The sequence below is a fragment of the Adiantum capillus-veneris genome, chromosome 13 (assembly GCF_014529385.1).
Source record: "Adiantum capillus-veneris isolate H3 chromosome 13, ASM1452938v2, whole genome shotgun sequence".
NCBI lineage: Eukaryota > Viridiplantae > Streptophyta > Polypodiopsida > Polypodiales > Pteridaceae > Adiantum > Adiantum capillus-veneris.
The window spans coordinates 145,922,135-145,946,529 of NC_140943.1; the positions used below are offsets into that span (position 1 = coordinate 145,922,135).

At 43.9% G+C, this 24,395-nt stretch overlaps 1 protein-coding gene across 2 annotated transcripts in view; it reads left to right on the plus strand.

Annotated features, from left to right (window-relative positions):
- LOC147445021 (kinesin-like protein KIN-UB) overlaps positions 1–24,395 on the plus strand; it is a 42,803-nt gene that overhangs the window by 17,807 nt on the left and 601 nt on the right. Inside the window, exons 13-19 of one of the 2 annotated variants that reach the window (XM_086527509.1) lie at positions 22,196–22,330; positions 22,410–22,548; positions 22,648–22,740; positions 22,887–23,012; positions 23,684–23,809; positions 23,923–24,066; positions 24,176–24,304. In XM_086527509.1, the coding sequence (XP_086383635.1) occupies positions 22,196–22,330; positions 22,410–22,548; positions 22,648–22,740; positions 22,887–23,012; positions 23,684–23,809; positions 23,923–24,066; positions 24,176–24,304 (892 nt within the window). Of the gene's footprint in view, positions 1–22,195; positions 22,331–22,409; positions 22,549–22,647; positions 22,741–22,886; positions 23,013–23,358; positions 23,471–23,683; positions 23,810–23,922; positions 24,067–24,175; positions 24,305–24,395 lie in introns of those variants that run through there. The other variant, XR_015190073.1, reaches the window with a different exon arrangement.

The following is a 24,395-nucleotide window of genomic DNA, read 5'->3' on the forward strand; positions in this document are numbered from 1 at the left end:
AACTTCTTTCCAGGCAGACAGCAAGGTGGAAGCAAGCGGGCAACCTGGAATATGCCCATCCATCTTACCAGATCTCACGGATCTCATAGTACACAGGGCAGTGACATAGTGACATATGTAGTGCAGCTCTGAGAGAGAGAGAGAGAGAGAAATGAAATGAAATGAAATGTTATATTAACGTCTTCAAAAGGCCAAAATGACCTATGAGACCAATCAGTTACAAAATAGTGAATCTAATACCATGTCTGGGTACAAAAGAACTAGAAAAGAACTAGAAGTGGAACAAAATACTACTACTACTACTACAATCTAAAACTACGTGGGTGTAGCAGCTGATACAATAGCAGCCAGTAAACTGGATGTAACAGTGTGTGAAACAAAGATGGAAGAAATGGTGAGGATCCATCCTCATCTGCACTCTGAATGTCGAGAGAGTATGGCTCGAATCTTCTGTTGTAGTCTCCTCATCTGCACTCTGAATGTCGAGAGAGTATGGCTCGAATCTTCTGCTCGAGAGAGAGAGAGAGAGAGAGAGAGAGAGAGAGAGAGAGAGAGAGAGAGAGAGAGAGAGAGAGAGAGAGAGAGAGAGAGAGAGATGTGAAATGAAATGATAACGTCTACAAAAGGCCAAAGTGACAATGAGGTGAATCTAGTATAATGTCTGAGTACAACTAAAAAAGGGAGGGGGGGGGGGGGGGGGGGCAAGAGGAAACCCCTCATCGATCGGTGGTGAATCTCGTCAATACTCTCCATAGTCAGTACCCTGACTAGGCGTCTCGCATGTCGAGCTAGGGTGATCTAGATCCTTTGCTACAGCCTCCTCCGATACTGTGAAGCCGCCCGTGATTGTGGTCGTTTGGATCTACCTTGCTCAATGCCCGATTGATCAACGCACCTTTGGTGTAAGTGTGAGTTGAGCTCTACTGTGGTGAGCACTCCTCTGGCTACTCATTGTCTGGTGTAAAGAAATCTGTGATCCGCCTCTGAGACTAGCTCTTCCCTGATGCCCTCAGTAAGCTCTCCCTGTGTTTGCGCAACTCGAGTAAAAACAGACCTACGCATCTCTGGTGTGGGTATCTCATGACTCTAGAAAGTGGTCCAAAACCCTCTCTGTACAAGTAGTGAAAGCGGCCACGGATCTCATAGTACACAGGGCAGTGACATAGTGACATATGTAGTGCAGCTCTGAGAGAGAGAGAGAGAGAGAGAGAGAGAGAGAGAGAGAGAGAGAGAGAGAGAGAGAGAGAGAGAGAGAGAGAGAGAGAGAGAGATATGAAATGTTATATTAACATCTTCAAAAGGCCAAAGTGACCTATGAGACCAGAAAGTTACAATGTAGTGGATCTGATACAAAGTCAGAATAACAAAAATGACAAATGACAAAATAAATACTATGGAATTCTAAACAGATAGGTGTGAGCTAAGCAGCTAGGTGGGATAGCTAAATCACAAAAGATCCAGCATTGGTTACTGGCAGATCTCATCAATCTCCTCCATGGTCAATAGCCTGACCGGGCGTCGTGCATGTTGGGCCAAAGTGATCCGAATCCTCTAATGCAACCTTCGTCGATGCTCTGTAGTCCTCCGTAGTCGTGGGCGCTCTGTCGCTCGGTCGATCAATGTGCCTCTGATGTGAGGCGACGAGCTCTCCTGTTGTAGTAGCTCCTGCAGGTGCCCAGTGTCTTCTCTAAAGAAGTTTGTGATCCGTCTCTGAGACTGGCTAGCCTCTCCCCTCATCAGGCTCTCTCTGTGTCTGCGCAGCTCGAGCAAAAACAGACCCAAGCCTCTCTGATCCTTGTACCGCATGACTCTGGAGAGTGGTCTCGTAGTAGACGGGGCAGTGACGTGTAGTGCAACTCTGTCTCGGCTCCTTGTCACACAGGAGGCATGTCCTGACCTCTGCCGGTACCCCCCCATATCTCCCAGTCTCGATCCGCAACTGGTGTGAAGATGTGTGTATCTGGCCAATAGCACATCGTATCCCATGAGACAAGTGGGTGTCCATGTATCTGGGCCTCGTCACAAAACCGTTCTCTGTAAGCTGGAGAAGATGCTCTCTGTAGAAAGCCATCTTCGTGTCCAACTCCTGTCCTGGCTGTGTTGCTAAATTGGCTTTATCCGATAGAAAAATAATTCTAAATGAATTATTGGATTTATAAGTGAGAGGGTTTTCTCGCTTGGAACACCAAGAAACTAATTCTAAATGAATTATTGGAATTTTAAGTGAGAGGGTTTTTCTCACTGGAGACATCCGAGTACAGAGTATTCCTAGTGCATCATTCAAAGTAACGATGGGAGCACTGTGAACGGGAATATCTGTAAGGCCACCAAGAACGGGTACTTCTGATGCGTCACATCGGATGGGTGACAGGGAGCATCGGGAAGAAGTATCCGACCATCCGGGAACGGACATCTCTGATGCGTCATAGGATGGGTGACATAGAGCATCGTGAAGGGGATTGTACCGTAAGTTCGGTAGGAAAGGACTAGGTGATGGGTATTCTTGATGCGTCACAAGGTGGGTGACGGGTGCATCAGAAAGGGGATATCCATAGTCGAGAGGAAATCAGAACTGGAAAGAGGAATACGCGTAAAGACGCAAGCACAAGAATAAAGATGGGTTCTGAGAAGCTTTTCTTAAAAAGCGGAATATTTTAACGAGTTTTTCGGGAAGAGCAAACGCTTTCCCGCGAGGAATCTATGTTTGCATTGCATTCGTGCATGCGATTGCATCTAGGGACGCCTGGGAAGTGCTGTGAAAGCATTGATTTTAACTCATAAGGTTTTATTGAGTTTTTGGGTAGGTTCAGACCAATTTTAAAAATATGCCGACCGTCCACTTAATAAGTGGGCAGCCACTTAAAAAATAAAGCAACAAAACCAGCCAGCGAATTCTCTCTCCCTATTTCGGGTAGAACAGGGGGGAAAAAAAAATTAAAAAAAAAATAATAATAAAAATAAAAAAAAATATATATATATATTAAAAAAAAAAAAGCCGCGATCTGTCCGCGAGTAGCTATTCGTGCCGTGGTGAAGGAGCTATAAAAGCACCAGATGCCCTCACTGAAGGGGAGTTGCCAGCGCCAGCAAGAGAAGACTCTGCTGCCAGAAGACGCAAGAGATCGCGAGACTACGAAGCACGGAAGTCGTTTTTCCCGCGCAAGAGCGACAGGTATCTATTGTGGATTCGCCATACGAATTGTTGTCGTGTGTTTACGTGTGTGTTTGCAGGTACTTCATCGCGAAGGAGAAGCGAGAAGGCTTCGGCCTACGCTTGGGAATTCCGGGAACGAAATTCGGAAATTGTCTGCGGAGTCTCAACTCCGAGTACAGACGGAAAAAGGATTGAGAGCTTGTCTCTCGGATTTCCCTTACGGGAAGGAACGACCATCGAGTCAGAGATTTAGAACGGAGGGGTTTTCTCCGGTTCTTGTGCTTGTAAAAAGATTCTCCCTAATAAAGAATACTCTTTAAGGGGGGGGACCAACCCATCTTCTGGTCCCCAGTATTGTGTCGATCTTCTCACTCTCTTATCTCTCTATTTACTTCTCTCTATATATCCTTTGGCTTCAGTATTAAGTGATAAATTCTATTTATCTGAGTATATTTTATATTGTTATGCGCTCCCGTTTGTGACAGTGGTGTCAGAGCATGGTCTCCTCTCTTTCTCTGTAAAGGAGGACGACTCTAGGAAGATACGGGAAGAAGCCATGACAAGCCAAGAGAGAAGTAAGCAGGCGGAACCCTGCGTCCTGCAAGGAAAAGCACGCAGAGTTGGGAATTTTTTTTTCTCTCTGCAAGAAGTCGACACAAGACTTGGGATTCTTTGAGAAGGCGACAACAGCACGATGCTCAAGAACCTAGAGAATCCAAGGAGCGGAATGCTCAAGAACCTTCAGAATCTAGAAAATATCCATGAACATCAAACCATAAACATAGCCAAGAAATCCCGTCATTTCGGGAAGGATATGAAGAAGGTCTCTAGACCTAAGAACACTCCAGTGACCAGTCAAGTTTGATACTTTTGACGGAAGGGAAGATGCCGTGAAAGCTACTGCTCTCATTCGATAGTTTGAAGTTGCCTTTGTAAACGGCAATTTCTAAGAAGCATCGAAGGTGAGGCATGTGACCAAACACCTCAAGGGGATTGCAAGTAATTGGTGGTATACCAAAGCTCTGCAAAGAACTTACAACAAGACTTGGATTCAATTCAAGGCTGAATTTTCGGACAAATTTTTTTTCCTCTACACTTTGAGGAAGGCATCTAAGAAGATTGGGATCGGTTTGCCCAATCGAAATACGAGCGAGTCCAAGCAAGTAGTGGTTCACTCCTGCCAAGGTAGCTCCACTCTTGACGCTCTCTGAGGAAGGAAAGATGAAGAAATTCAACGAAGGACTTTTGCCCGAATTTTGTAGACGCATCTGCAAGATGCTTTGCAGCAGATGGTGGAGTCAGCAATAAAAGCTGAAAGTGTACACCTTAGTGTACATAGAATACAATCCCCGCAGTGGGATGAGAACCATTGAACACAGAAAAAAAATGAATTTCTGTTACCTCTCCTCGAAGGATACATTGCTATCCGGAGAGAGTTTGGAGCAAGGGAATTCAATCTAACTCTTGAGTTTTTGAATAGAAGACCCTCAAACTTAAAGTGAGAGGACAGGTCTTTAATCAAAGTTAAATCTTTGAGAAACTCATCAACTGTGTATTGCTTTTATGCACGAGATATGCACGTGTCTAACCAGGACAATCACTCTCGAGTGTTTATGAAAGTAAGGTTGAGTCAGAACATTGTTTTATACTGTCACAAATATACGGAAGCGTAAACTGACGTTTAATTGCACTTCAAATACTCAAGAGAATTAGAGGGAGCGAGAAAACTTGACACTTCATTGGGGACCAGAAGATGGGCTGGTCCCCCCCCATAAAGAGAATATCTTTATTACTAAGGGAGAATCTTTACAAGCACAGGAACGGGGCATACGCCCGTCCTCTATTCTTTCTTCTGTTTTGTTCTGACTATTGACTGAGAAAGTGTTTCCACTTTCTTACTGCTTAGGGGATTTCCCCTCTTCTGCGAGACTGGTTGGAAGCTCTCGAAAAGAGAGTCTATCTTCCGAAACAGCTCATCGGAAGCTCTCACAGAGGAGAGTCCATCTTCCGTTATGTGTTGCCTTCATGCTCATTCCTTCATGCATCGAACACAAAAGAGAAACAAGCAAAATGCACACGCACATGCTTGTTGTAATTTTCTGCACATAACCTGAAATTCTTACTTGTGCGCACCCCTACGCTGAAACAAAGGTCTTCTTCGCGATGGAATCGTGCCAAACTTGATGTAGACTTAGGATAAGGAGAGAGAAGAGAATTTCTATGGCCGATCTGCTGAAAACAGCCCTAATCGAGGTGATTAGGGGCTGAAAACCTTTCAGCAGCCGCACTCTGCTAAGAGAGCGTCTACGGCCACTTCTCGCGATGAAACTTCACCAGAAGGTGTCTCTGACTGTGAGATCCCTTGTTCTTGACAATGGGAGCACAAGGCTACCACATATGTCGCAAGGGGCTGCTCTCAAGCTTCAATGGAGGGCTCCACCGCGTAGAGCACGCTCACATTAGGGGGGGTAGGTGCACTGCCAGCCCTGAAAATGGGGGAGGGGGCCTCCTAAATAGCCATCAGGGAGAGGGGGCGCTAGGAAGAGAGAGAGGGTGAGAGTGAGAGTGAGAGAGAGTTAGTTTGCATTAGTAAGTGTGCCAGGCACACTTACCACACTTACTTTAAAAACTTAAAAACCATTCAACTTTTGACTTTAAAAACTTCTAGCTCATTAATTAAAAATGTGCAACTAACTAACAATTGCTACCACTGATTCTTTTATGAGAACACCAAAGGTCTGCCGGCGCAATGCCGCACGGGCACTGCACCGCCTTTACCTGTTCATACTTGTCCGGCCGCCCGCCCGGGCACGGACCGTTAAATTTAATTTCACGAAATTTACCCTAAGGCTTTATTAGCTTTATTAGCCTTAGGGTCACTGTTCTAAGGACCCCATCTCATTCATGTGCTTGTACTGACGCGCGTATTTTTCCTGAGCCTAAAATCTGAGGCTACTGCTTACCCCTTTCTGAAGACCCGATTTCCCAATCACTAGGGCTTCAGGGTAATTTCTGCTAAGGTCCCTCTGAGGTGTTCTAGCCCGCATTTAGGCTCACCTGAGGCCTTAGAACTGCTAGGTCTATTCTGGTGTGCACACAACTAATTAGATAATTCTTTTCTCGTAAATAAATTAATTATTTACAAAGTCTGACTTAGTTACATCCCTCTTGGTTCTAAACAGTTGACCTCAACTGTAGAGCGTCAACATAACTGTGCAAGATGTCAGGGTAGTCCTTGAGATCGGACTCAGTCATCCACTTTGCATCTAAAGGAGTGTAATTCTTGAACTTGACTAAATACTTTCGATGTAGACTCCCCAACTTGAGTTGTCTCTCCGAGTGGTGTATTTTCTGTTCAGGTTGAAGGATTTCCTCAGTCTCTTCGACTTCTGGAGGATCTTCTTGTACAGGCGCCACTGGAGAAGGTCCAACATATGGTCGGAGGAGACTGACATGAAAAGCATTATGGATTCGCCAATTATAAGGTAAATTCAATCTGAAAGTCACATCATTGACTTCATCTGTAATTTTGAAAGGGCCGTAAAATCTATGGGAAAGTTTGACAACTTTCCCTTTGCCGACCCGCTTTTTCAATCTAGCTTTCTCAAACCGAAGCAGGACATATTGTCCTTTTTCAAGATTGAGATTCCTTCTGTGCTTGTCTGCTTTTCTCTTCTGTTGCTCTTGAGTTCGAAGAATCGCTTGCTTTACTTGTTGATGGGCAATATCAATATTGCGCACAAATTCATCTGCGGCGAAGATGTTTTCTTTGGTCACCATAATAGGAAGTAAGAGTGGCTTCCCATAAATAATTTCGAAAGGGGCTTTACCAGTTGAGGAATGTATGGTATTATTATACGCAAACTCAACTATTGGTAAGTACTGTTCCCATTCGGATTGTCGTTCCGAAACATAGCACTTGAGGAGATCTAAAACAGTGGCATTAGCGATTTCGCTTTGACCATCTGTTTGAGGGTGATAAGCTGATGAAAAATCAAGCTTAGTTCCCAAGTTTTCAAACAATGCCTGCCAAAATAGACTAGTCATGCGGGGATCTCTATCGTTGACAATAGTCTTTGGCAATCCATGGTGTTTAAAAATCTGAGCTAGAAATATTCTAGCCATGTGATCAGCTTTGATCGTCTTCTTTACTGGAAGAAAATGGGCTTGCTTACTGAATCTGTCTACTATAGTCCAGATTGCATCATTTCCATTCTTGGATCGAGGGAGATCCGTAATAAAATCCATGGCAATATTTTCCCATGGCGTGTTAGGCATAGGGAGCGGCTGAAGCTTGCCATAAACTTTATGTCTGTCATACTTCACTTTTTGGCATACTAAACACTCACGTACATGTTTTTCAATGTCCGCACGGAGTGTTGGCCAAAAGAAATACCTTTCGAGGGCACTAGTGGTGGAAGCAATTCCCCGATGTCCGGCATAAGGAGAATTATGTGCTTCATCCATCACCTTTTGTCGTAAGGGCTGAGCTATGCATATTGCTTGTTGACGATAGAGTGTATTATCCCTGATAGAATAAGGTGGCTTTGAGTGACCAGCTTGAAGATCTGCCCAAATTGTGGCGAAGTTTGGATCTTGAGGATACATCTCGCTGAGAGATTCTAGTTCCTCATGATAAATTGTTGTTAGTGCATTGATCTTTGGACGCCTGGAGAGAGCATCTGCAACTGCATTCTTTGTTCCAGAAGTGTGTAAAATCTAAAAATGAAACATTGAAAGAAAGTTGGCCCATCTCATCTGCTTTTCTGATAACTTTCTCTGTGTGAGAAAGTAGCGAAGACTTTGATGATCTGTCTTGATAATAAAATCAGCTCCTAATAGATAGTGTTTCCAAATGGAAAGAGCATGAATTACTACCATTAGCTCTTTTTCGTATATGGAGGCATGCAACTCTGCATCTTTAAGGCGCCGACTTTCATAGGCTATCGCGTGACCCTCTTGGTTCAAAACTGCTCCTACACAATCTCCAGATGCATCGCAGTATACCTCGAAAGGTTTGCGAAGATCAGGGACGGTAAGAACGGGTCCGTGACTGAGTAGATACTTAAGCTTTTCGAAAGCTTGTTTTTGTCCAGACTCCCAATGGAATGGAATCCGCTTCTTTGTCAAGTCATGGAGGGGACCTGCTATCGCGGAAAAAGCTCGAATGAAACGCCGATAATAAGAACAGAGGCCGAGGAAACTTCGTACATCATGTACTGTAGTTGGCGTAGGCCATTCTACAACTGCTTGAATCTTTTCAGGGTCCATTCTCACCTGGTTGTGAGATACTATATGGCCCAAATAGTGGATTTCTTTTAGAAAGAACTCACTCTTCTTAGCATTCACAAATAATTTGTGTTTGCGTAATTCTTCAAACACTAAGGCGAGATGCTTATAGTGTTCGTCTTCCGTCTCTGAGAAGATTAAGACGTCATCAAAGAAAACGCCTGTAAAACTTCTATATGAGTGGAAGATTCTATCCATCATTCTGTTGAATGTAGCTGGTGCATTAGTGAGTCCAAAAGGCATCACTAAGAATTCATACAACCCGAAGGTTGTTCTAAATGAAGTCTTATGCACATCCTGAGGAGCTATGCGGATTTGATGATAACCGCTCTTCAAGTCTATACGACTAAAGACATTGGCTCCTTGTAACTTATCAAGAATGTCATCAATCCGAGGGATTGGAAATCGATTCTTGATTGTGATCTTGTTTAGAGATCTATAGTCTATGCACATGCGGAATGTGCCATCCTTTTTCTGTACTAGCAAAACAGGTGAACAATATGGAGAAGTACTAGGCCTTATTAAGCCCTTCTCCAAAAGTTCGTTAACCTGCTTGAGAATTTCCTCTTGCTGCATGAGACTAACTCGATAAGGGGGCTGATTTGGAGGAGAACTCCCTGGAATCAAATCAATGGTATGATCCTCAGGTCGCGAAGGTGGGAGTTCATTTGGAAGTTCATCTGCAAAACAATCTTTATATCTTTCTATTAACTTAAGTCTTTTTTGCTCTAAAGAGGAAGAAAGTTGTGAAATAGACACATCTCTCTCTCTTGCAAAAATCAAGTACGCTGAAACACACTTTTTCATTTCTTTCTTGATGGCAATGTGGTTGGCGATAAGAATACGCCAATCACCTGCATCTGCAAGTACAAGATACTCCTTTCCTTTATGAGCAAAAGATAAGGTTTTCTGAACATAGTCAGGAATGGGATGCATCTTGTAGTGCCAAGGCATTCCCAAGATAACATCGCATCCTTCAAGTGAAGCTAGTAAGAAAGACTCTTGATCCTTGTAGTCGTCGACCTTTAGATTCAACTTCCCTATGATTGGAGTAGAGTTTGAGTTCTGCCCTTTGAAAGCTGATTGCGCTTGAATAGAGACTCCAAAACGATTGGGCTGCAAGTTCAGGTCGTCAGCTAGCTGGGTAGAGATGAAGTTGTCTGTACTACCAGGGTCAAACAAAATAAGAGCCCGCTGGTTGTTGATACTACCCCATGCTTTGAGAAGAGCTCTTTCTTTTCCATCCTTGGTTGTATTTCCCTGTACATCTGGGACTGCATTGGAAGAGGGTGGTTGTGGAGGTTTGGTTGGACAGTCACCCTTCATATGACCAACTTGTCCGCACTTGAAGCATCTTCCTTCACTAATGTAGGTTCGCAACTCAGCAGGAGAGAGATATCTCCCTTTCTTGGGCTGATTTGGCTTTGCTTCTGCTTCGGAGGCGGTTCTTTTCTTCTTTTGAGAAGAAGTAGAAGAGGTAGGTTGCTCATGGAGAGCCTTCTGCTTGGCATGGTAAGTGCTTTGCTCCATCTTCCTTGGAGTACCCTTGTCATGTATTCCATCAGCTATGCGAGCTGATTCCATAAGTATCTGCAAGTTACCTCGAGGGTAAAGCTTCATAGCCTTTTGCAAGGCTTCATGCAAACCTGCTTCAAACTTGCGCATCTTCTCCGAATCGTCAATCTTCTTGAATGGAGTGACTTTCAAGAGAACGTCCCAAAACCTATCCACATAGCGTGGAACAGTTTCGTTCTCTGACTGTGAAAGTCGATCCCATTCTTTCTTTACCTCTTCCTCATAGTCTGGAGGAAGGAACTGTGCGTAGAACTCCCTCTTGAAAGCGGTCCAATCTTGGGGTTTGCGATCTTCCAGGATAAGGGTTAACCACCAATTGCTGGCGGTGCCTTTCAGGTACAAACTAACATGGCGAAGCTTGGATCTTTCTTTAAAATTCCCTTCAGCAAATGCAACTTCAAATTGGCGGATGAAAGCCAAAGCTTTGTCATTATCACGCCGTCCATTGTAGGTGTCGAATTTCACATCTTTATCTCCCGACTTGAATGTTTTCTGCCTGTGGTGCTTCTTCTTATGGTGCTCCTTCTTTCGATGCTTAGACTCTTTGGGGACAGGAGTCCTTTCCCTTGAATGTACTTCTTGCTGCGACGGATCATCGAGAAACATGTCTTTCGGAGAAACTATGTCTTCCAGATCCTTCATGAAAGAGAACTGAGGGGAATCAGGGGGATCCTGCTCTTGAACTTTTGGATTAAACCGCACATGACGTTCTGGAGATTTCTTCTGCCTCTCGTGCATGCGGGAAGTTCCAATCAAAGAATCTTTTCTTGGTTGTGGCGCCTTTGGGTTCTGCGGAATTTCTCCCGACCCCATCGGCATTTTCTCCTTCCCTTTTTCAAGAGTATGGAGAATCTTTTGGACTTCTGGATGGGAGAGAGCTTTCTGCAACTCTTCCACCTGCTGTTGAAGGAGAGAGAACTCTATCTCGTGTCCTCCCATTTCTGCAGTCTGCCAAGAGTCGTCAATCCCTTTAGGAAGAGAGAGAGGACCTTGCTCTGATACCACTGTCACAAAAATATGGAAGCGTAAACTGACGTTTAATTGCACTTCAAATACTCAAGAGAATTAGAGGGAGCGAGAAAACTTGACACTTCATTGGGGACCAGAAGATGGGCTGGTCCCCCCCCATAAAGAGAATATCTTTATTACTAAGGGAGAATCTTTACAAGCACAGGAACGGGGCATACGCCCGTCCTCTATTCTTTCTTCTGTTTTGTTCTGACTACTGACTGAGAAAGTGTTTCCACTTTCTTACTGCTTAGGGGATTTCCCCTCTTCTGCGAGACTGGTTGGAAGCTCTCGTAAAGAGAGTCTATCTTCCGAAACAGCTCATCGGAAGCTCTCACAGAGGAGAGTCCATCTTCCGTTATGTGTTGACTTCATGCTCATTCCTTCATGCATCGAACACAAAAGAGAAACAAGCAAAATGCACACGCACATGCTTGCTGTAATTTTCTGCACATAACCTGAAATTCTTACCTGTGCGCACCCCTACGCCGAAACAGAGGTCTTCTTCACGATGGAATCGCACCAAACTTGATGTAGACTTAGGATAAGGAGAGAGAAGAGAATTTCTATGGTTGATCTGCTGAAAACAGCCCTAATCGAGGTGATTAGGGGCTGAAAACAGAGAATTTCAGCAGCCGCACTCTGCTAAGAGAGCGTCTACGGCCACTTCTCGCGATGAAACTTCACCAGAAGGTGTCTCTGACTGTGAGATCCCTTGTTCTTGACAATGGGAGCACAAGGCTACCACATATGTCGCAAGGGGCTGCTCTCAAGCTTCAATGGAGGGCTCCACCGCGTAGAGCACGCTCACATTAGGGGGGGTAGGTGCACTGCCAGCCCTGAAAATGGGGGAGGGGGCCTCCTAAATAGCCATCAGGGAGAGGGGGCGCTAGGAAGAGAGAGAGGGTGAGCGTGAGAGTGAGAGAGAGTTAGTTTGCATTGGTAAGTGTGCCAGGCACACTTACCACACTTACTTTAAAAACTTAAAAACCATTCAACTTTTGACTTTAAAAACTTCTAGCTCATTAATTAAAAATGTGCAACTAACTAACAACTGCTACCACTGATTCTTTTATGAGAACACCAAAGGTCTGCCGGCGCAATGCCGCACGGGCACTGCACCGCCTTTACCTGTTCATACTTGTCCGGCCGCCCGCCGGGGCACGGACCGTTAAATTTAATTTCACGAAATTTACCCTAAGGCTTTATTAGCTTTATTAGCCTTAGGGTCACTGTTCTAAGGACCCCATCTCATTCATGTGCTTGTACTGACGCGCGTATTTTTCCTGAGCCTAAAATCTGAGGCTACTGCTTACCCCTTTCTGAAGACCCGATTTCCCAATCACTAGGGCTTCAGGGTAATTTCTGCTAAGGTCCCTCTGAGGTGTTCTAGCCCGCATTTAGGCTCACCTGAGGCCTTAGAACTGCTAGGTCTATTCTGGTGTGCACACAACTAATTAGATAATTCTTTTCTCGTAAATAAATTAATTATTTACAAAGTCTGACTTAGTTACATATACGATGAACTGCTTTGCTTAACCATCCGAACGGTCCATGATAGATCTGGTATCTGGTAGTTCTCCAACAAATTACCTGCTATTGCGGGTAGGAAATTATGAAGGAACTATTCTGAGCTTTCAAGCAAAGAAAAGCTTTCATCAAGCTTGAGTACTCTTTAAGCCCACATTCCCTACCCGGTAAGGGAAGATATGGTAGTGCTTTTTGCACAAGTGAAGGAATACTCTCTTCACGAGGGAAGGAACAAGCGACGACTACGGCCTGTGCTCGAGGAATCCAAGGATTGAAATCCTAGATTATTTGACGAGCGGGTTTTGCTCTAAGATCGAGCCAAGGGATCGTCAAGTTGAGCGTCTTCGCTCTAAGGATCTTACGAAGGGAAGGTAAATTCCCAGGCTCACTGAAACTTATGTACACCTTTGGGTACATGGATAACACACGAAGATGCAGACCTATGCCAAGGAACTGGACGAGAGTTTGTTATACTCTCTTGAGTGCCTTTTTCTGCGCAAGGATACTCCGACACGAGAATCTCTATTTGAGATGTGTTCGGTAGAAGGAATTTGAGTTTCTCTACGGAGAAGAGGTTTTCTGATGGTCGTTGATCATTGAGTACGCTATGTGCTTTTACCATTACAGTAGCAACTTTTGGTTGCGGTATATGTTTCTCCATGAGCAGGTCAAGTAGCATTTACACGCTGCTGGAATAAATTCGAACTTTTCTGTTCGTAAGAATATAATTCGCCAACCGCTTCAAAATGGTAAGAATTGCATATGGGAGAACATCCCTGAGAATCAAAGAGGGTTCGCTCTATTGTGAACTAGGTTTGAACGTACGTTCAGAAAATGCTATGGCTAGAATCCTATCTGCCTGAGATTTTGCAAGGCGTCATTGATGCTTGCAAGGAGGAAAAGATTGGAAGGAAGTGCGCCGTGCACAAGGAATCTTCGGATTGGAACCGTCCGCCTACGTTGAGCGACGGCCCGAAACAAGAACCTTCTTTAAGGTGATCACACACTTTGTTTGTGAAGGAAGACATCAAGATTAATACTCTTATGATTTGGGCATTCCCTATGTGGGAGGACACAAGAGGTTTAATATCCTCAGGACTAATAGTGCAAGGTTATGCGCAAGGACATAGACCTAAATTTATTTTTAGGAGGATGATTCTTCTCGGGATTGAGAAGGTGGAATTGAGTTAACAGATTCTCGGAAAGACGCGAATGACGAGTTCTTACATGGCTCGTAAGTTTAATGAATGGTGAAGGATATCCTCGAGTTACTAGAGGAAGGACATGAACTGATAAGGTAAGTAATGAATTATTGAATTTTTGTTTAATTTAATTTCTAAGTTCTCTTTTGAGAAAGGACTGGCTCAACTCACCATTGAGCAAGATTTGAAATTTTTCGGTTTCTCCCCGGCAGTTCAGTTAGACCTCTACAGTTGAGGACAGCTGTTTATAGGTGAGAGGGATGTTGCTAAATTGGCTTTATCTGATAGAAAAATAATTCTAAATGAATTATTGGATTTATAAGTGAGAGGGTTTTATCGCTTGGAACACCAAGAAACTAATTCTAAATGAATTATTGGAATTTTAAGTGAGAGGGTTTTTCTCACTAGAGACATCCGAGTACATAGTATTCCTAGTGCGTCATTCAAAGTAACGATGGGAGCACTGTGAACGGGAATATCTGTAAGGCCACCAAGAACGGGTACTTCTGATGCGTCACATCGGATGGGTGACAGGGAGCATCGGGAAGAAGTATCCGACCATCTGGGAACGGACATCTCTGATGCGTCATAGGATGGGTGACATAGAGCATCGTGAAGGGGATTGTACCGTAAGTTCGGTAGGAAAGGACTAGGTGATGGGTATTCTTGATGCGTCACAAGGTGGGTGACGTGTGCATCAGAAAGGGGATATCCATAGTCGAGAGGAAATCCGAACTGGAAAGAGGAATACGCGTAAAGACGCAAGCACAAGAATAAAGATGGGTTCTGAGAAGCTTTTCTTAAAAAGCGGAATATTTTAACGAGTTTTTCGGGAAGAGCAGACGCTTTCCCGCGAGGAATCTATGTTTGCATTGCATTCGTGCATGTGATTGTATCTAGGGACGCCTAGGAAGTGCTGTGAAAGCATTGATTTTAACTTATAAGGTTTTATTGAGTTTTTGGGCAGGTTCATACCAATTTTAAAAATATGCCGACCGTCCACTTAATAAGTGGACAGCCACTTAGAAAATAAAGCAACAAAACCAGCCAGCGAATTCTCTCTCCCTATTTTGGGTAGAACAGGAAAAAAAAAAAAAAACGAAAAAAAATATTTTAAAAAAAAAAAACGGCTGCGATCTCTCTGCGAGCAGCTATTCGTGCCGTGGTGAAGGAGCTATAAAAGCACCACATGCTCTCACTGAAGGGGAGTTGGCGCTCGCCAGCGCCAGCAAGAGAAGACTCTGTCGCCAGAAGACGTGAGAGATCGCGAGACTACGAAGCACGGAAGTCGTTTTTCCTGCGCAAGAGCGACAGGTTTCTATTGTGGATTCGCCATACGAATTGTTGTCGTGTGTTTGCGTGTGTGTTTGCAGGTACTTCATCGCGAAGGAGAAGCGAGAAGGCTTCGGTCTACGCTTGGGATTTCGGGAACGGAATTCGGAAATTGTCTGCGGAGTCTCAACTCCGAGTACAGACGGAAATTGGATTGAGAGCTTGTCTCTCGGATTTCCCTTACGGGAAGGAACGACCATCGAGTCAGAGATTTAGAACGGAGGGGTTTTCTCCGGTTCTTGTGCTTGTAAAAAGATTCTCCCTAATAAAGAATACTCTTTAAGGGGGGGGACCAGCCCATCTTCTGGTCCCCAGTACTGTGTCGATCTTCTCACTCTCTTATCTCTCTATTTATTTCTCTCTATATATCCTTTGGCTTCAGTATTAAGTGATAAATTCTATTTATCCGAGTATATTTTATATTGTTATGCGCTCCCGTTTGTGACAGCTGTATCCATGTCCTCATGGTGTCTAGCTGAGTCAGGTCCTGGCAGATGAGCATGGTGATCTCGGACCGTGTAAGAGTCAGAGAGGGTGCATCCAGCAAGTACTGGAAGGGGGGCAATCTGTCTATGCTGAACCCATGAGCCTGAAACCATGATGTCATCTCCCCATACCAGCATGCTGTATCTCCCTGCATGGCTAACTATCGAGAGGACTCAAGTGCAAGGCTGGCATATCTGTCTCTGGGAAGTCCCCACATGCGGTGGATGAAGGAGACAGATCTGGTGAGCGCCTTCACCACTAGTATGAAGGCAACTAGCTCTGCCCAGATAATGGCACGTGGTACTGAAGTCTTGGCTCTAATGAGCCGTGAGATCATAGAGACTAGTGGCTTCTCCATGTCCCCCCATCCATCAGTGTGACATGTCCTCCCGTGATGGTCCAATGAAGGTCCCTAAATCTCAGATCCATAGAGAAATGCAGAAGCCACCATAGTGTCAAAGAGCCAGAGCTTTGTCCGAGGCTCCTGAAATTGAACATGTGAACACATCCTCTCCAATCTACCGAATGCTGCGTGGGCTCTGGTCAGTCTAGTCTCTGCTGCTCTCCTCAATGGAAATGTTGGTCCACTGAAAACCACTGCAAGGTAAGTGTAAGCATCTGTATACTCCACTCTCTCCTGGCCGTATGTGAATGCGGGCATTGACCTCCCGATCCACTGTGGGGTGGTATTAAATACCATGACCTTGGTTTTACCAAGGTTGACAGACAAACCACTTTCATGGGCGAACCTATGCAAAGCATCCAAGTGACGTTGCATCCCCTCCGGAGAGTCGGAGATCAACACAGCATATAACAGTAGTGGAATCCATGTCCCTGCCAGTTGTGCACCTCTATCACCATCTCTCTCAATGTAGTCAGAAACCTCATCCACATACATACCAAATAGAGTAGGAGAGAGCGGGCAACCCCGCTTCACCCCAATAGTGGAGTGAACCGCTGTAGATAGGCCCTTTGAGGTGCGTACATGCCCCACTACTGACCTGTATAATGCCATGACCCCCCAAATGAGCTCTGTGGGTACTCCCATCTCCTGTAATCAAGTCCACAAAGCTACAGTAGATCCGTCTCCGACGTGATCTGCCCTCCTCAATGATGGCTCTGAGTATCAAGATATGGTCAAGAGTAGAAAAACCTCTCCTGAACCCTGCCTGCCCGGCTGCGCGTATCCTCTCTCTCTCTCTCTCTCTCTCTCTCTCTCTCTCTCTCTCTCTCTCTCTCTCTCTCTCTCTGTGCCCATCTGCTCAACTGCTACTCAAGAATGGATGCGTACAACCGTGCCAATGTGTGTCCGATCATAATAGTGCGATAATTCTGAGGCTCCATAGGGTCTCCTGACTTGAAGATAGGTACAATAGTAGATAGGCTCCAAGTATCAGGCAAGCCCTCACACATGGCACAGTTAAACATAACTGCTAGAAGCTCTGCTAGTAAATCTTTGGCATGCATGAAGTGCTCAGCCACTAAGCCATCATGATCATATGCTCTCCTAGTCCTCATTCTGTCAATGGCCTTCCTCACCATCTCAGCGGTGAAAAAAGCACATGTGTGGGGACATGGATCGGGGGGGTCGGGAAGGGGCGGCTGTCCAAGAACTGTGTACAGGGATGACGCGTACTGGCCCCAAGCCTCTGTGGAGGTAATGGCAGGGAGGGGGGGAGTGCTCATGAAAAAGCCGCCATGCCTACGTGAGTCCTGACTCAAGAATAGCTGGTATAGGTCTTGCTCTAGGCAAGCCAAAAATGCCCTCTTCTTTCGCCGCACTAGGCGCCGGAAGTCAATTTGTGACTATCTGTGAGTGATGTCCCTCAAAAGCACCTCCCTCTGAAGTTTAGCTCTAGTCTCACGGCATTCCTCATCATACCAACTGTTCTGGGGCATGCTCCCAGAACGGCGTCTTTGCTCAGGCTGGGTGTGTAGGTATGCCTCTGTTGTTGCATCATGTAATGTCTGTCAATATAGTAGTAAGCTCCTCTAGAGGTCACCCTGGCTCTTCTGTACACAGGCGTCTGTAGATCCCATCTATGTATACACAGTCTGTCTCCCGCCTGAAAGTGTAGCGAGTAGGGGCTGTTGCCTGTGGTCTATGTGCTACACTGAACTGGAAAGAGATGGTCAGCAACACAAGAGCACGATCCACTGCCACACCAACAGGTCTAGGTCCAAACGTGAGATCCTGGATAGTAGAGATGAGACTCGGCTGTGCCATGACATAATCCATTGTGCTGGCTCCATGTCTATGTGGAAAGCATGTAAAACCCCCCGCATCAAGAAATCTCTGTAGGCTATTCAAGATGACCAATCCATGTGCAGTCCCCATGTCTATCAAGTATCGTCCGTACTCAGTATGTTCCCCATCCTGTGATAGTCTGGATAGGCCCGTCTCTGCAACATCCATCTCTCTCAGCATCTCCTCTGAAGTATCATAAAAAAATGTCTGATGATGGGCAGTCCTAGCATTAAAATCCCCTAAAATGATGATGTCACCATCTCTAGAGAACTCCCAGATGTCATCATCCAAAATAGAAATGGGGGACTGTCCTTTGGGTGGTGCATACAGTGACGTACTCGGGGGAAAGTAGCAAATAGTAATGTAAAGATATCTGTCTATCTCTGCTCTCAGTCTCACCCACATGTACCTAGCTTGCTCATCCCTGCGAGCTATATGTATCAATGGTTGCAACTCCTGCCTGAATAACATTGCCACTCCTCCTGAGCCCCGCCCTCTGTGCTCTGATCGCGCCTCCTATCTACAGGTGGTCTCCCATCTGTTCCCACTAATGTGAGGCATAGTTTGTCCAGGGGCCTGATGTGTCTCCGAGTAGAAGATGGTGTCTGAGAGAGAGAGAGAGAGAGAGAGAGAGAGAGAGAGAGAGAGAGAGAGAGAGAGAGAGAGAGAGAGAGAGAGAAATGAAATGAAATGTAATATTAACGTCTTGAAAAGGCCAAAATGACCTATGAGACCAAAAGGTTACATGTGGTGAACAGTGTGACATGAAACGTTTCTGGGTTTTGAGGTTCCTGAAACGTTTCGTTTCGGAGCTCAAAGAAAGCGAAACACAGGTTGAGAGAGAGAAATGAAATGAAATGTAATATTAACGTCTTGAAAAGGCCAAAATGACCTATGAGACCAAAAGGTTACATGTGGTGAACAGTGTGACATGAAACGTTTCGGGGTTTTGAGGTTTCTGAAACGTTTCGTTTCGGAGCTCAAAGAAAGCGAAACACAGGTTTTGTTTTACATATATATACCTATAATTATACATTAAATATACATACAAATTCACTTGTCAAGACATGTGAATACCAAAATCTAGATGTGAGACTGAGTCATGAGTGAACTTGAATCATGAGACAGAAGGTACATGGCTTAAAAAATCCCCAAACGGGTGGTTTGAAGTAACTGGTCAAAGGGGGCCAAAAAAAAAATCAACTCGTTTTGCTCGTTTAATCGAAACGTTGTGACCGTTTCGGGGTTTCGGAGGACTGAAACGGGTTTTTATGTCACTATGAATCTAATACCAAGTCTGGGTACGAAAAGTACGAAGAACCTAAAAGAAAATAGTGGGTAGGGTGGGGTGGAAGCTGATACAAAAAGGGGGGGGGGGGGGCTGATACAATGGAGCTCTCTGACAGTAAAGACATCAGTATCCAAAAGGCTGTAGAGGTTCAAAGTCCTCCATGGTAAGCACTCTGCCAGGGAAAATACTTGTAAACTAGTCTTTTTGAGTCCAAGAAACTCTTTTCTTACTATGTGAAAACAAATAAGAAAGTATTGAAAATAAGCAATCGAAGATATGTTGATTTCTTTTGCAAAAACCCTAATGTCATGCTGAAAGCCCTAAGTTTTAGAGGTGGTCAAACTGGAAATCCGTTCGCATCAATGTGTAGAGCTCTTTGAGAGCATCAAACACAAAAAAAATGGTTAAAAGCTTGCTTTTCATGCTTTTTAGAGCAGAAATAACCACATTTAGCCATGGAAACGATTTGGAGACGATTTTCAATGTCTGCACACTTCTCCCTGCACTTTCATGTCTGTCAAACCATTGGTCAACGCTAGTAGAAAGTAGTCAAAACTTGTACACTAAAAATCTAGTATTCTTCATAGAAATTGCTTGATTCTTTTGCTCCTTTCTCTCATTAGCGGCACATGGAGATCCTTCGTGATCTTTTTCATCCACTTGTGTCTCTTTATATCTTCTTTGTTATTTGCAAGATGATGGTTCTGCTTCTTCATCTTTTAAGTCTAGCAGATATAGGATCAGTTTGCTTGCGTGAAAAGAAAATTACTGAGCTTTGATACCACTGTAACCAGCCGCTGCTACGTACCAACTGAGAAGATAACTCAAACATAACTGGAACAAGATTGGAAGCTTGGTACACTTGAATACACTAGGCAACACGGAAGGGACGGAGTTTCCCTTTTGAGAGTGTTCTCTCCCAAATAGGCACCCCTGGCAGTATTTCTTTATTGTATTAACCAGCAACAGGTTGTAAAAATGTTGAGTTAGACCACTCATAATAATCTGATTTTCAACTGGCACCTTGGTCATTAATCCATACGCTCCAAGGACTCAAAAGTCGTAAAAAAGTACTTTTGGCGCAAAAAGCAGCTCTAACCAATAATCCATGTGGGAATTGCTTAGAAAGCTTGCTCTGAGATCAGCATCCCTACAGTCAGAGTATTATGCAGTGCCATTCCCATTACGAAATCCAGGAATCCGTTCATCTGCACACACTAGTATCCGTGGTATCTGGTCTCTGTCTTTGCTCTGCTCCCTGGTTCTGCTCTATTGCTCTTCTCTCCTGCTGCTTCTGAAGGGTGGTCATGCCACATCACTGGATTGTGACATACAATAGAGAGTGATGCTCATGGTATATATACTGTGTATCTTGCTTGTCCCAAAAAAGTGGAATCCCTGAAATTACATTTGCCATTTTAAGACATATATACTTGTGATGTCATTTACATGGACTGAAGAAAAGTCGTAAGGTTTCTTTCAACTTTGACTTTTTGGTTTGGCAATCTCTAATCTGATGGCCCGTCTAGCCATAGGCAAAGCATGCATTCTTCTTCATTGCTTCAATTGGCTTTATTCTGTTGTACACCATGCGGATAGTGTCAAGGGAAGGTCTCGATTGTAACTTGGACAGCTGTGGTGGATAGTAAGGTATTTTCTTTAGAGAATCCTCCTTGGATTGGTGGTCAGAGGTCTTCTTGTCATAATTTGCTTGATCGATCAAATCAAACGTGCATGCTTTTGCTGCTTCATTCTCAATCGTGGTTGGTCTTTAACTTTTTCAATGCCAACTGATTATTCTCGTGCTATTTGAGCACATCTATATGCACGACATGTGGAGTGCCGACCTGTTTTCTTAATAGGCATGGATTTCATAAATTCATCGATTGGCTTAACATATCCGTGTAAGCCTTCAACATAATGATGTTTACAGAGTCGCAAAGCCCTTGAATTTTGTTCAAAAAACGACAAATGTAGCAGAGTTCTCTGTCATATCATGCCTCTTAGTGAGATCACATTGCTTCATAAGTCAAAGGAATCGTTAGGGATCTCCATTTATTTTTCTTTTTGTGAAGATCGAAGTAGGTGATCCGTTGTTGTTAATTGCTAGTTCAATTGCATGAAGAGCTAGAGTGATAGGAAGTCGTTTGCTACATGCAGAAATGCCTGTGCATGAGTAGATGCAAGAGAGAGGTGTTGTGCAAGAGCAAACTCAGGCCCACATGAGGCTGGGGTCAACAAGATGTTAACAAGATGTACAGTGCCTGATTCACTTTGGGACCCAAGATGCATAGGTGCCCTTTGCCCTTGCTCCATGTGAATGCCCCAACGTGCCAATTAGATTTGAGGGGGCACCCATATTTACGGGCCCAAGAAACTGACCTCACTAACATGACCTGCCATTGCAAGTTATACAATGTGGGGTCAATGGGCCTTGAAGCAATTTTGTTCACTGATTGTGCTTGTGGGAATTTTCCTGGAAGCCATTCCACGAAGTAGTCCTTGTTTGTGACATCATTTTAAACATTGCATTGCATTGTGCATAGTTTTTATGTGCTTAATGTTACCTTATTAGTCATTCTTAAAGCAAGGTTCTGATGAAAGCCTTTTGGATTGATTGACGAGTTCTTGACTGTAGCATTTTGGCATCTCTCACAGAGTCATATGATCGAGGCTGCCTTTGTGTCTCTGGTTTTGTATGAAAATACCTGTGTGACTGCAGAGTTTTACAAAGTCAGCTGCCTGATCGTAGAGAAGGGACATTGCTTTCTGATTGTGCGTTCACCTTGGTGGATTTGGTTATGTTTTTACTGCTGTTAAAGAATCTTGTTTTTCTTTGGCTGTTTTGCATTGTAATTGTGGTGACATGCGTTTTTAGAAAGTGCAAGCAACTGTCTTTCAGCATACAGATTGTGCATATAGACCATGCTGATAGAACATGTATAGCTGGCTGTTATATGTTGGTCTCATGCGATAATGTTTGCTTGGGCCCCTGTTTGGAATAAGAAATACATGCAAAAGTGGTTTCCAGCTTTAAAGTGGGAATGTAAGAGATTTAGGTTATTTTCCATGCTTTACAGAATGCCAATTTAAGAGATGATGTGAAGTCCTTGAGTCATGATCTTGAAGAACAGCTAAAACACAAAAAGACTCTGGAACATGAAGTCAAAACCTTGAAACAGCAGCTTCTTCAATTAAGCTTTGAGGCTGATGAGGTGATTTTCCTCCTGTCATGCTATTCATACTACACAATCTTAACCTGAAACTTAACCATTTATTTACTGGTTCTTTTAGACAAGGAAAAGCCTTGATAGGGAACCTGCAAGAACATCCATTGGGTCAGATTCACCACTAATGAATTCGCATAAACCCATTCATATGCGTGAAAGTCTCAATGGTCAGCGGGCCACTATTGCAAAACTGTTTGAACAAGGTACCATCCAACATCTTGCAGTGTGTGTTGGAAAACGTCCATATCTGGAACTTGTTAGACGGAGCTTTGAAAAGCTGAAGAACACATGTTTCTTTGCAGTTGGGTTGCAGAAGATCTTATCTCTTCTGGATTCTGAGGACATGGATGTTCGTGTCCATGCTGTCAAAGTGGTAGCTAATCTGGCAGCTGAAGGTGTGTTTTGGTTTTGCCGTGATATTTTGTTTCTAATGGAATATAAACAAGTCACAAAATGAAGTTCATGGGTCTTCTCAAACGAAAACATTTTTTTTCTCAGTCTTTTGTTGCTAACAGATAAATGTAAATTTTAATCTGATCAGAAGCTAATCAAGAAAAGATAGTCGAAGCTGGAGGTCTGGAGTCTCTGCTTGCTCTCCTTCAAAGCTCAGAGGATGAGACCATTCGGCGTGTTGCTGCTGGTGCTGTTGCAAACCTTGCCATGAATGGTAATGCAAATTACAATTACTAAGTGGTATTATGTGTTTCTCAACATGATCCCCTAGCTTGAATGGACCTCATGGTAGTCCTTTAGAAAGTCTTATTTGTCAATTGAGGCAGGCAACTACCACTTTGTAATATCAGTTCTGCTAGTGCTCAATGTATGTGACACGATTAACCTGTTTCAATGTAAGAAAGATCCTGAAAGAAACAATGATTCATACCTCTTACCAGGTTCATAGCTTTTGGTCGATAGTGCATAATTCTAACTACATTTAGTGCACCATCAAATTGTTTCTTACTTGTACCCGAACTTACAGATAACTAGAGGCCTTTCATTTTCTTTTTCACAAGGAGAGAACACAAACCATAGGATATGGCGTTCCAGCTGCTTTGCCAAATTTTGGAGGTAGCATGGTGGCTCTTAGTGATTGCATCAGTTTACACTGTCCAACAGCAACTACTGGTATTGTCTTCTATATTTCAGAAGGGGAACAATGGTTATGCAACAAAATTGGCCAACAAGTTAATGTCTAGTTTTCTTATCAAGGATGAGGTTGATGGCTTCCCCCTAATTTTAAACATGGTGTTGTTCTATTTTTGTTATGTGTAGTCTAGCATTATTCTATACTTCTTGTTTGGGAAGGTCTAATTTACTCAGCTTCATTACTGTTTGCAGAGACCAATCAGGAGCTGATAATGGTGCAAGGTGGAATACGATTGCTTGCTAGGACTGCGAACGAGGCAGAAGATCCACAAACCCTTCGGATGGTTGCTGGTGCAATTGCTAACCTCTGTGGAAACGGTACAAGGGTCTTCCATACACTAACTTCGATGGAATTAAAAGCATTTTCTCCAAGAGGAATGATTTAATGGAACTAGCTAACTTGTATTCATCATATTCTTGGTATAATGCAGATAAGCTGCAAGGCAAATTAAGAGAAGAAGGTGGCATCAAGGCTTTGCTTGGGATGGTACGATCTAGGCATCCGGATGTACTCGCACAAATAGCGAGAGGTTTGGCAAATTTTGCAAAGTGTGAATCTCGAGGAGTGGCACAAGGTAACCATCAGTCTCTTTGCTCCTGTTCCTGTGTAGTAGATTTATCTTTGATACCAACATGGACTGTTTGTATGACTAGAGATTGCTTCTCTTTTTGAATCACTCTTAGGGCATAGGAAAGAAAGATCACTACTAATAGATGATGGAGCTTTACCCTGGATAGTAAGTAATGCCAGCAGTGAGGCGTCACCAATCCGCCGACACATAGAGCTTGCTCTTTGCCATCTTGCCCAGCATGGTAAGGGTCTGCTTGCTTGTCAACCGCATCTCATAGTTCGTATCAAAGTTGTTAGTGATAAGTTTGATCCTTCTTGCACAAGTAGATGAGT